At 48.7% G+C, this 13239-nt stretch overlaps 1 protein-coding gene across 2 annotated transcripts; it reads right to left on the reverse strand.

Moving 5' to 3' along the window:
• Positions 1-5832: 5832 nt before the first annotated feature.
• On the reverse strand, positions 5833-13239 carry PDCD2 (programmed cell death 2). Of its 2 annotated transcripts, XM_090280115.1 has the most exons (6): positions 12931-13239; positions 12299-12541; positions 11857-11988; positions 8946-9049; positions 7626-7739; positions 5833-6466 (listed from the first exon to the last, which is right to left on the reverse strand). In XM_090280115.1, the coding sequence occupies exons 1-6, from the start codon at positions 13211-13213 to the stop codon at positions 6308-6310; spliced, it is 1035 nt and encodes a 344-aa protein (XP_090136241.1). In that variant the 5' UTR covers positions 13214-13239; the 3' UTR covers positions 5833-6307. The 2 variants fall into 2 exon arrangements, with proteins under 2 accessions (XP_090136241.1, XP_090136242.1); XM_090280116.1 differs by lacking the exon at positions 7626-7739.

A 13239-nucleotide genomic window follows, 5' to 3' on the forward strand; every position in this document is an offset into this window, starting at 1 on the left:
TCAGTGTTCGCTTGTTTGTTTCAATCAACATTTCACTGTCCGTTGCAATGAAAACGGAAGGACTGCCTGAAAATGCCAGGTGCTCCTCAGACGTGTCTCGGTCGTGTGCCACCTATCGCGCTCCTCCTGTTCCCCAGATGCGGCCTGTGACTCGCCCACACCTGCAGCCCCCAGAGCCCCTCCTGCCCCAGGCCAGGCACACCCTCTCCCCTGAAAACCACCACCATCCGATGAGAGGCCAGTCTTCCATCTTTAAACATTTGGTAGGCTTTTATGTCTGTTCTACTCCTTAAGTTTTCCTCCATCTCTTGTCCTTAAGGTTTCAGGCCGTGTGACTGGTAGGTTCTCACAGTTCCGCGCCTTCTCGTTTGCTTCTCCCGCAGGTGGGCGGCTGCCTCCAGCGGCTCAGGCCCTTGGTCACGGCTAAGTGCCGTGTGCTTCCGTTCAGAATCAAATGTTTGGTTGTCTCTCTTCTTGATCTATCGTTAATTTGTTAGGGGATTGTAAATAATGAGATCCTAATCATTTCACTTTTTCTCATTCATTGGAATACTCATGAAGTGATACAGTTTAGAAGTTCTCAGGATAAAATACCTCACGAGTTCACACCGATATGTCTTAATTCAGATCTAGGTCTCCTGGGGTTTTATTTAACCAGGTCTGTATTATATGTTGTTTTACACTGAACATTATTAGTTAAAAACATGTTAAAATAATAAGTTATCTCACATTACACACACGATGTTCACAAAACCACAGAACACTACCATCGATATGATTATCAGAAGCCTTACAACATACATTTTGGCTTTGCTTTCACACTGTCAGAGGGGCTGAGACCAGCACCCAGCACTGCCGCACAGCGCAGCTGCCCGGCTGGGCAGAGTCCTGCCCAGGGAGGGCTTGTGGCATGGATGCACGGGCCACAGTGACTGCCATCCTGTGCAGGAGCCGTCACTGGGTGAGACGTCCCGTCGTTTTGGAGTGTGTTTAAACGTCTCAGCATGTCTAGAGGAAACTGAGTTGCATGATGTAGTATTTTGCGTTATATGTTTTTGATACAGTTGCTACTTTTTTAAACCTCAGTTTACTTTAGGAGATGTCTGAGGAGCCACCCCAGGCTGTTGGACGGGGGGTGTTCCAGGCTGCGAAAGGTACCTGCAGAGACCCCTAGATACAGAGCACAGACGGGCAGCTGTTGGAGGGGAGGGGCTGGGCGCTGGTGCGAAGGCGACCCTTCAGACAACAGTATGGTGACCACCAGAGAAAGGCGGGGGCGGGGGCGTAAAAGGGAATAAATGGCCTGGAGTGGTGAGCACACACTACACAGTATATAGATGATGTGTTGTAGAACTGTACCCGTGAAGCCTGTATAATTTTGTTAACCAGTGTCACCCCAATAAATTCAATTAAAAAAAAGGCCGGCAGAGAACAGGTTCACCTTTCCCTGTAGCAGTAAAAGTAGTGGAAGTGCCAGCACATGCTCCGGAAGGACAGCAGGTCTTGATTCCCTTTCCTGCAGATGGAAGGGAACGCGAGGCCCTCACGGTGAGGAGAGAGGTCACCAAGGCTGTATGTAGAATTTGTCCCAGGAAAGGGAGGTGGTGGACTGCAGAGAATGTTCCTTCTACCCGGCCTCAGTACTTGGTCCGAAGGACAAAAATGGGCACTGGGTCCTACTGAGAACAAGACTCCTTTCTGGCGTATTTCCTCCTGAAGCCGAGGGAGACATCGTTCTTGCGTGTTCAGCTGGGCGACTGTGTCCTCACGGTCTGAGTGGCGCAGGCCAGTTCACTGGGAGAGTCAGACCAGAGAAGAGGCGTGCGGGGTGCAGGGGGCGCATGCTGAGTCTGAGCCGGCTCCGCTTCTGACTGTAAATCCCTTGCTGTGTGACTTGAGTTGTGTCACTTGCAACTAAGGGCCCCGACCCAGAAAGGCTGAGCTGCATGGATGGGTGGGCTGGAGGGGCAGCACTGGGAAGGACAGTGACCCTGGCTCTGAGAGGCTGCAGTATCCTGAGGGGCAGGAAGTGGCAGGTGGTGAGGCTGACGGCTGGGCAGGGCTCAGGACACAGCCTACCTTGTAGGTGATCCTGTCTGTAGCTCGGCGCCTCTCAAGCACTTCACAAAAGACCCATCTGTCTCTTCTAGTCTTTAGTCCATCACAGGCCAATACATTTGTGAAACACAGTAAAATAAACTATTAGAAAAAGGAAATAAAGACATACAAACTACCAGCCAGATGTTTACTCAGGAGATGATACTGATGCAAAATCACACAGGGAGCCACACACCGGTCCTCCGTCGCTGTACTTGCCTCGGTGCAGACAGAAAAGGGGCAGCTTGCAACCCAACGCGGCGCACAGACCGCACCGGGACGCAGCTGCGGGTGGTGGGGCCACACGCGTGTTAAACAGTGTGGGGATGGGAGGCTTTTAGAATGGCTGCCTTCAGCGTGGTGTCACAGGCTCTGCTCCGGTCCGTCCACAACGCTCCTCAGGCCCCGGTGTGAACACCCAGTAGGCAGCCCTAAGACTGGTGACGGGTTGTTAGATCTTGGTAACCTCGTGAGTGACACGGTTAGGATTTTATCCTTTTACCTGTTCAGGCCACACCAGAATGGACTGGGCTGACTTGTGAACAGCAACTTTGTTTCTGACACTGGCAGGAGGAAGAGGCTGAATGCAGAAGTGTGTCCGTGTGTGTGCATGTGAGCGTGTGTGTGCGCGTGTGTGCAGGGAGAACAGACATGGTGTCTTCTTCATCTGCCTGACTGGTAAGCCATGTCACCAAGCACAAGCAGAGAACTGAAGAGCTGGTAAGCCATGTCACCAAGCACAAGCAGAGAACTGAAGACGTGCCATAGCTCTTCTAGCCCTGATGTTAGTCACGGATTTGGAGACCATGAGCAGTTGGTCTGTGCCTTTATTACCTGGTTATTTGATATTGAAATAGACCGTCCCACGTGCCAGACCACTGCTTCAAAATGGCCCTTCTACAGTAGTACACCCTTATAAAAATTGTTTATTCTGTGGTGTATAGTCAATGTTAAAAAATACATTCTGAAGGGAAAGTAAATACCCACAAACCCCCAAAATTGAACCAATAATCTTGGCGTGAATTTTGGAAAGATATTTTCAAAACTCAGCAAGTCACAGAAAGGTTCCTCCATGTGGGGTTATCGCCAGACATCCCTCTTGTGCGGGACTAGTGATTTGGAGGAAACTTTCTCCCCCGACTCTGGCTCCCCAGCGCGCCCTCTGACAGCACAGCTGCTGACACTTCGAGTCATCTTTGAGGACGATCTTGATGGAATTCAAGTTCGCACAGAGCTAATACTGTTCTTTGCTGCTGTGTTGTATGAGTTCCTCAAGTACTATGAATATTAAGCCCTTACCAGATACATGGTTTGCATATAATGTTCCCATTCTATTGGTTGTCTTTTTTTTTTTTTTTTCCTCTTTTGGCCCATGCAGCTTTTTCATTTGATATAGTCACACTTTTTTGTTCCTTGTGCTTTAGGGGTCATGTCCAAAAATTCATTACCAACACCCATTTCAGGAAGCCTTTATTCCTGCTTTCTGTAGGAGTTATGTGGTTTCAGGTGTTACATTTAAGTCTAATCCATTTTGAGTTAATTTTCATGAGTGGTATAAGATACAGGGCCAGTTTCATTCTTTTACATGTGAATATCCAATTTTCGCAGCACCATGTATTGAAAAGACCGTCTTTCCTCCATTGTTCCTTGAGCCCTTGCCACACACTGGTTGACCATATATCTGTGGGTTTATTTCGGGGCTTTAAATTCTGTCCCATTGACCTAAGTATCGTTTTCACACCAGTACCATGCTGTTTTGATAACTGTTGCTCTAGAGCATAGCTAGAAAGCAGGAAGTGTGGTGCCCCCGCTTTGTTCTTTCTCAGGATGCTTTGAAAAAGATCTTCAGTCCTTTGTGGCCCCATATAGATTTGAGGAGTGGTTTTTCTCCTGTAAAAAAAATTGCCATTGGAATATTGCTATGGTTTGCACTGAATCTATAGATTGCTTTGGGTAGGAATATTTTTTTAAAAGACTTCATTTATTTTTAGAGAGAGGGGAAGGGGAGGGAGGAAGAGAGGAGAGAAACTTTAATGTGCTAGAGAAACATTGATTGGTTGCCTCTCACACACCCCCAGCTGGGGACCTGGCCCGCAACCGAGGCCTGTGCCCTGACCGGGAATCAACTGGCAACCTTTTGGTCTGCTGGATGACACGGAACCCAGTGCGCCACCACTCAGGGCGGGTAGTAACATTTTAACAATCCTAATTCTTCCAATCTATGAATACAACAATACTTTTCCATTTATTTGGGTTTTCAGTTTCTTTCCTCGATGTCTTGTGGTTTTCAGAGTAGAGATCTTTCACCTGTTATTTTTACCAGTCTTGTTTTTGATGCTATTATGTGATCAAGTTACTTCCTTTTCAGGAAATTTGTTGATAGTTGCTGTTTCTAACATGGTTGCCAAGTCAGTGCTGTGACCTGTTGTTTCTGGTGACTCAGATTAGCCTGCCTCCCAGTGGTCGGCCCTGTGAACACTGGCCGTCACCGCCAGCGTTTGGGTGGAAAACACCCCTCAAGGGCAGCTTGGCTGGTGATGGCCAATGTGCCTGCAGGAATGGCCACGTCTTTTGCTGTGTTCCAATAACAGGCTGGAAAAACCCTTATCAGCCAGGATGCTGGTCTCCTTGGGAAAACTTACTGTGACATGTACCAACTGTAAGAATTATCCTCATTGGGACATGAGGCCCCACTAGTCCTGTTTTCCAAAAGCCACTGAGCTTCCTACCAAGGGTGTGACTTGTGCCAGTAGTTGCTGAGAACTTTTAACATGACCTCCAGTGGCCATGGTCTCCATCACCAGTTACGGGTGATTCTCAGACTCAACACACCCTCCCTCAACTTCAAAACCATTCTCCCCTTCAGAGTTGGGGTGAACGAACTCCTGTGGGAAGTCTGAGCTAGTTTCCCATATGGTGCTGTGTAACTGTTTCAGGTGCACATCTTTATGAATCACACACACATGGCAGGGACTTTCTGATACAAATGTAGTGAAATAGCCAAGAAGTGACATTAGCAGATGCAGCCTCCAAAACCACTTGTTTACGGTGGTAGCGTCTCAGCCTTAGTAGGGATGTGTGTGGGAGAACATGACCCTACATAGATTAGTGATCACGAGACAGTCACAGGAATTCACTGCTGGTTTGCAAGTGGCTGCAGTGCATCCGGGTTTGCCTCAGGGCTGCGCAGGCACCAACGGGGTGGAGAGCTGGAAATTAGCATAAGGTAACTGGAAACCACTAGGGGCTGGCGGGAGCCTTAGAACAGTTAACAGCATGGACTTAGGAGATACCTGTGTAAACAGATGCACCTGAAAGCTGACCACTGGGCTTGATGGAACCACCCTGGCTGGGGCTGCCCCAGGGGCATTTCAGTGGCAATGGCTGCACTCCTCTGGTTCCTTCCCCAGCACAGCGGTGTGAGACGTGCAAGGCAGACCAGTGTCATCTGTAAGCAGTGCCGCTGGCTGGCCAAGGTCAGCTGAGGCAGACCTTCTCTTCGGTTAGAACGTCTGATCACCATCATTCTCCTCTGCTGGCTACGCTGCTTGAGAAGCCCGGGCACCCCACCCGCTGGCCTCGGCAGCCTAGTGGGACTCAGTGTCTTCCTCGCGTCTGGGCTTCCATGTGCACCAGCGCCTGTGACAGCTGCCTGGTTATCAGACAAGTAAGTCTTGGAGTTCTACCCACTGTTCTCTTTTACTCAATACAGTGTAGTGGGGAAAATGAGTGATATTTTGACTCAATGAGGCACATAACCCATTTTTATTGAAGAAACATACAAACAGGTAGAAAGCTCATTTTGCTTAGCGCCACCTTGGTCACTTTCACAGGTCGTACACAGCCTTCCAGATGCACCTTCACGCACATACACGTGTACAAGTATTTTTAAAGATATACAATCATACTAGGAACACCATCTATAACAGCAGCATCTTGGTGTCGGTTCAGGCCTGCGCCTCATTCACTGTGCACACAGGTCTGTATCAGTGACACCGCCCAGCTCTCCAGGGGACAGACACACAGCTCCTGTCATTCCCCGTCACTGGACATCTTTGTTCCACTCACATTTACACATTGTAAACAATGCCTAAAACGACATCTTTGTACTTCTCTCTCTGGCATGATTATTTCCTTGGGATAAAGTCCTAAAACGGGAACAGCAAGGTCTCGGAGGTCACGAGCATCTGGAAGGCTCGATGAGGCTGTTCTACGGTGCGGCCGTCACGTCCTGCTTCCACACAAACTCCTCTGTGTAGCCGGTGCCCAGGCTGCAGCTCTCGGCGCAGGTGAAGACGGCCAGGACCCCCCAGTCCACACTCCTGCCCAGGGTGTCGGCCTTGAGGTGGTTAAGTAGCTGGGGCATGACCTGCGAGGGCGAAAGTCGGGCCTGCATCAGGCGAGGCGCGCCGGTGGCTACCCGGACCTCCCTGCCCAGGTGAGGACGGGGACCTTGAGCTTCCCATCCCCCCACACACAGCAGAGTTACAAACGTTACACAGTTAAAGTAGTTTGCAGCTCTTTCCTTCAAAACCCCTCTGTACTTCATCTGGTGTCTTTCTTCCCCATTTGAGAAAGCAGCTCCAAGTATAAGAGACTGGCTGATCCATCTGGCTTGGCTGGTGACCTAATTATTTTTATTACTAATATACCACAAAAAAGAAGAGAGGCTTCTAGCTGGGCAACTTTTTTGGTCATGTCAACACTGAATAGCAGATGCTGCGACTATGGCTCTGAAGAAACACGAGCAGCAGTGAATGCAGAAAGGAACCTCTGAGCCCAGCAGTCCAATGGGAACAAGTGAAGAACTACCCCCCCCACCCCCACGCCTGAAACTGCTTCACACAAACACTGGCTGCTCCTCTCAGGCATCAGAGGATTCGGGACTAAGAACCAGTCAGTGTTGGGTGCGGTCCTCATAATTCCCTTTTTCACCCCAAGGAACAGACACTACCTGTCCCTCTGTAAGGTTAGTGACTCCACAGCTGAAGAGGATTTCCACCCAACCCCAAAATGATTTTGATGCTAACAGTTTCTTTAGAAAAAACATTTGTGATTCCAGCCATTTGTTTTCCTAATAAATTCACAAACCCAGAGTAAACAGTTACGTTCTAAAACACTCCTCTCACAAAGTGCAGAACCAGACCCTGCTGAATGGAACAAGGTGGATGACACTAACAGTAGAGGCACCAAAAGTAACTATATGATTTCACTGGGGGGAGCAGCTGGGAAAAGCCAACCCATGCAGATCCTTGTTACTGTAAAGTCAGTCAACGTACCTGAAAACTAATGAACTGGCAAATATCAGAAATAGCGTCTCATTTAGAGATGGAAATGATTACCAGATAAAGCAGTAAAAGACCAATTTTAAGTCCTGAGGTGGGGCAGGAAACTACAAATTTTCACAATAAGGCAATTTGTGTAACAGCATACAGACCCCACGGGTACGTGACTTTGGAAAAGTGTTGTAATGTTTAAATACGTAAAGCAGGTACAGGTCGTAAAACTGTCCCTCTGTGAGGTCATACCTGGAATTCAAATATTCTCTTGGCGCCACAAGGGCAGTCTGGAATATCCTCTCCTTGGGGGATGTTTTCAGCAGAGATCCAGACGGGGGCAATCCCTCTGCCGTATCTGAGAATCTACAATCAATGAGAACCACGTTCCAACCTCCCACACCTCACAAAAGGCGCCCCGTTAGCTCCTACACTTGACGGAACCCCCTCGGAAAGGCAGCCTGCTGCCGCTGTCCCGCCCAACACCTGATCCAACCAGGACTTCAGCGTCTCTATAACTCAGGACGGCAAAACTCCATTTCTTAGCTGATGATACGGTTCTAATCTCAATCTTAGGACTACTTTGTGAACAGACTGACAATAACTATGTCCCCGTTACCAGGCTCTGAACCCCAAACGCAGTCGTCTATGCTCACACAGATCTAAGGAACCCTAGGGAAACATTGTAAAAGGGACAAATCTCAAGTGAAGCACTGTGTTTATGCTACATAGAGGTCAGCTTCACTATAAGATCTTATATAACAACTGAGTGGTTTTCCTCTATTTTGTAAACCACCTTGTCAGAGTTTCAGACCTAGACCCATTCTTCCTGAACCCATCCATATGGACTGGAGCCAGTGACTGGCTCTTGGGAACATGGCCGAGTTTTCTTTCCTGATCATTGTCCATGCTGAGGGAGTGAAGAGGCAGAACAGAGATGAGCCAGGGACCTGAGTGAGCAATCTCCCTGAACCCACAGCGACCCTCTGTCTTTCACACTGCAGTTGTGATCACAGCAGAAGGTCCCGACAGGACCAGGATTCTTTTTATAAAACCAGTATCTCGCCCTGGCTGGTGCGGCTCAGTGGACTGAGCGCCGGCCTGTGACCCAAGAGGTCGCCGGTTCAATGCCCAGCTGGGGCACAGGCCTGGGCTGCAGGCCAGGTCCTGGGTTGAGGGCGCACCACATCCATGTTTCTCTCCCTCTGTTTCTCCCCCACTTCCCCTTCCTCTGAAAGTAAATAAATAAGATCTTTAAAAAAAAAAAGCATCGATGTGTTACTGTATGTTGGTTTTACCAGCCAAAGATGCCTATTAGAAAAAAGGGAAAAATATCTTTTCTTTCTGTTATCGGTGCCTCAACTCCATGAACTGCAGGCCACATCCCCACCTGATGCTTTCCTTAGAAATAAATCCTACGTGATAAACAATGTTAGTTTTGTTCTTCCAATAACTGTTAAAAGGATCAGCAGATCAGTGAGGGGCTGCAGTAATGAGACAGCTTCTAGAGATGACACCCCTTAAATCACCCCTAAAAAGAACACAGAGGGCGCTATGTGAGTTCTACTTTACCTGTTCTGGTTCCAGGGCTATTTTAGTTTTAAACTTCTGGAAAATCTTATCTTCCCTGGATTCATGTTTTGCCATGGAATCCAGTTCTTCTTCAGGTGCTTCAGCTGGAAAAACCATCAACACGACTATTATGGCAACATCATAACCCTGCATGTGACAATTCAGGCGGGCTGAGGGCAGGCAGGTGTAACCCACCAGCTGAGTGCTAAACAAACCAGACAGTAATGACCAGATGTTTCCAGGGAAGTCCTGATTTAAACTGTTCAAGCTGGTGCTGAGAGACCATCTGAATTTCCAGGTGCTCCCTGAAGCATCATTTACTATGCAGGCTCCTACTGAGCACTCTTCTTTACTACAGCTTCCAATTTAAAAGAACAGATCCAATTCCAGTTGAGATGGCAGCGTAGGCAGATATGACTGGTCTCCTCACACAACCACATCAAAATTATAACTAAAGTATAGAACTACCATCACTCAGAACCATCAGAAATCTAGTTGAATGGAAGTCTGACAACTATGGAATTAAAGAAACCACATCCATCGAGACAGGTAGGAGGGGCACAGAGGAGAAATGTGCTGGTCCCACATCCACGTGTGGCGGATAAAAATCGGGAGGGGGATCTCGGGAGCAGGGAGTCCCAGCCCCACATCAGGCCCCACAGCCCAGGTGTTCCAGTGCCAGGAAGATTAGTCCCCACAACTTATGGCTGCGAAACCAGTGGCGATTGACTCAGTGAAAGAAACTTCTGGAGTCCCAAGCAGTTCATCTCAAAGAACCCACACATGGACTCAACTGCTCAGACTCACTCCCTCTGAGCTCTAGTGCTGGGGCATCAGATTGAAAGGCATCAGAGACATTCAGGGAGGAACTGAAGTGTCCTGCATCAAGGCCAGATCTGAGAGGAAGCCAGGCACTTCTCCCAGACAGAAGTGCTGGCAAAGGCCATTGTTCCCTTTCTGAGCCCTCCCCCCAGAACCACAGGGTCACCAGGTGAGAACCATATCTGAGACTCTATCAACCTGGCTAACACTGTTTGTCCTGTCCTGTTGATTCCCTGAGGCCCTGTTCCACCCAAATTTCAGGCCCACCCAAGCAGTTCCCAGTGGCTTTTCCATATGAATGACTTGTCTTGGCCCATGCTTCAGATTTTCCTAAATTGCACCTGGCTTCAGCATGCTCCCGACCTCTCCTGTAGTTAGTTGCCCCAGGCCTAGCCCCAGCCCCAGCAGCAACCAGCCTAGGTTCACAGCCTGGCCTCACCTGGGCGCCTCCAAGCCCAGCACAAGTAGCAGCAATCGACAGATCACTTTGTAGCTCATGCTGTGTGACCTGGGACAGAACACAGGCAGTGGCTGACCTTGGACTTGCCAACAGCAATCAAGGCTCAAGTACAAGAAAAGAGTGTACCCAGCCCACACGAAGGGCACACCTCGAGTACCCAGCTTGGGTGATGGGGAGACTGTGCCACAGGACCCTTCAGCACACCCACTCCATTAGGCCACACTACTGAGCCTGGGAGATGTAGCAGCTCTACTAATACACGGAAACAAACACAGGGAGGCTGCCAAGATGAGGAGACAAAGAAACATGGCCCAATGAAAGAACAGATCAAAACTCCAGAAAAATAGCTAAACAAAATGGAGACAAACAACCTGAGATGCAGAGTTCAAAACACTGGCTATAAGGATGCTCAAGGAACTTAAGAGAGGGTCTCAACAGCATAAAAAAATATCCAGTCAGAAGCGAAGGATACACTAATTGAAACAAATAATGATTTACAGGGAATCAACAGTAGAGTGGATGAAGCTGAGGATCAAATTGGTGAACCCGAACATAAGAAAATACAACCCATCACAGCAAAAAGAAAAAAGAATCCAAACAAACAAGGATAGTGTAAGCAGCCTCTGAGTCAACTTCATGAGGCCCAAGCTTAGCATTACAGGGTGCAGAAAGGAGAAGAGAAAGAACAACAAATTGAAAACCTATTTGAAAAAACAGTGAGAGTTTTTTGCAGAGAGTCCCAAACAAGATGGACACAAAGAGGTCCACTCTAAGACACGTAATTGAAATGCCAAAGGTTAAAGGTAAAGAGAGAATCTTAAAAGCAGCGAAAAAAAAGCAGAGTTACCTACAGTAGTGCTCCCATAAGACTCTCAGCTGATTTCTAAGAAGAAACTTTGCAGGCAAGAAGGGACTGGCAAGAAGTATTCAATGTGATGAAAAGCAAGGACCTACAACCAAGATCACTCTCTCTAGCAAAGCTATCATTTAGAATGGAAGGGCAGATGAAGAGCTTCCCAGACAAGGTAAAACTAAAGGAATTCAAGGATTTTCTTCAAGATCAAAAATATGAACAATAAAATTGGCAATAAATACATAACAACTAAATCTAAAAACAAAATAAACATACAGAACAGAAACAGAATCACAGATACTGAGAATGTTTGGATGGATGCCAGATGGGTGGGGGTCGGGGGGGGGGAATGGGTGAAAAAGGTGAAGAGATTGAGAAGCTCCAATTGGTTGTTACCAAATAGTCATGGGGATGAAAAGTAGAGCAGCTGAAGAACATACGCCTGCCTGCCTCATGACAAGGACAACGGTGTGGGGACTGCCTGAGGTGGTGGTGGGGGCCTAAGGGGGTAAAACTGGGACAACTGTAATAACCTAAGCAAAAAACTATCATTTAAAATTAAATAAATAAATAAATAAATGAATAAATAAATAACAGACCCCAGGCCTGTGCCCTGACTGGGAATCGAACCCGTGACCCTTCAGTTCATAGACTGGCACTCAATCCACTGTGCCAACCAGCCAGGGCAGTATCTCTCCTCTTGACATATTGAACCCCTTGTTTCAAGCATTATGTTCAATCGCTTAATAAATAATGTCCTGAAACTGATTCCTTACCCATGCTCCCTATAATCTCCGATTCATCTTCTTTTTCCAAAACTTCAGGTGTAATCTCATTTTCTGTTTCTATTACGATTTCAAATTCTGGAAAAAGGAAGTTGTGGTCTGGAACTGTATTGTCCAAATTACCTGAAATAAAAAAGTCAACCAGCATTATTAGTTAATAATTTAGTTTTGAAAATGGTCTAATGTCCTCTTTCTAAAGTATATTCCATTTTTTTTTTCTCTAGTAAATTAATATATGTAGCTCCGGCAGTGTGGGTTACAGGCTGGAACTAAGTAAGCAAGATCTCCCAGCTCTTCTATCTTAAAGGTGTTGCTACCACACTTCTGAAAAGTACTACAGCTTTTCTAATTCTAACTTTTCTCCACAAAACAAAAGATCGGGGTCATAGATGCTACGAAACTGAGCTGAAATTCACAAGCAAGACGGACTCACCTGCCTGTCTACAGGCCTGCTTGTGCCCCGCCCTCCAGTCCAGAGTCTGGTGCTCCTTACTGCAGTAACGCGCCCGGTGACACCCCGAGCAGGTCTTGGGGGCCAGGCAGCCGCACACCCGGCAGAGACGCGGCCCGGACTTGAGCTGGAGGCACACGGGCTCGCCCGTCTCTGCGGGGGGCTCCTCAGCAGGAGGCTCATGGGAGTAAAAGTCATTTTCACGGGGTAGCTGATTTCTAAAAACTGAGAAAAATGAGAAAAATATTTTAAGTAAAACATTAAGCCAATTCAAGTATCTGAACCTGCATTCCACAGAGGACAGAAAAGACCCTCATCTCTCAAAAAAACAGAAGGCAGCTGTGCTTTCCACGAGCTTATTCTCTTCAAGGAGAGAGGGAAAAAAATGGAAAAGAACGAGAAACTCGTCAAGCCTTGGGAGCTTGCTCCAGTGACCACGTTAATAATGAGTTTAACAGACGCGAAGTTGCGGGGACGCGGTCGGGACGCAGCTTTCCCAAAACTGACAGCGCGCGTCCCGAGCACCGGTTAAGAAAGGGCCCGGCGGGAGCGCGCACGCACGCGCGCGCCGGGAGAGCCGCGTCCCCGCCCCCGGCCGCCGCCCCCGCGCTCACCACGCAGGCCCTCGCAGCAGGGCGGCGCGCGGCAGCAGAAGAGGAACAGGCCGCGGTGGAAGGCGTCGGCGCGGCCGGGCAGGGGCGCGTACAGCTGCAGCAGGAAGGCCAGCGGGCGGCCGCACCGCGCGCACGCCAGCTCCGCGGGCCCCGGCAGCCCGGCCTCGCCCAGCCACGCCGGCCGCCCGCCCACCTTGCTGGGAAACTGCTCGCTGCGCAGCCGCCACGCCGGTGATGCCTTCGCGAAGCCCAGCTCCGCCGCGGCACCGCGCGCGGCAGCCATGGCGCGGGGAGTGCCGCCCCGACACC

Source organism: Furipterus horrens, unplaced genomic scaffold (genome assembly GCF_987537825.1).
Source record: "Furipterus horrens unplaced genomic scaffold, mFurHor1.1.pri manual_scaffold_6, whole genome shotgun sequence".
Classification (NCBI taxonomy): Eukaryota; Metazoa; Chordata; class Mammalia; order Chiroptera; family Furipteridae; genus Furipterus; species Furipterus horrens.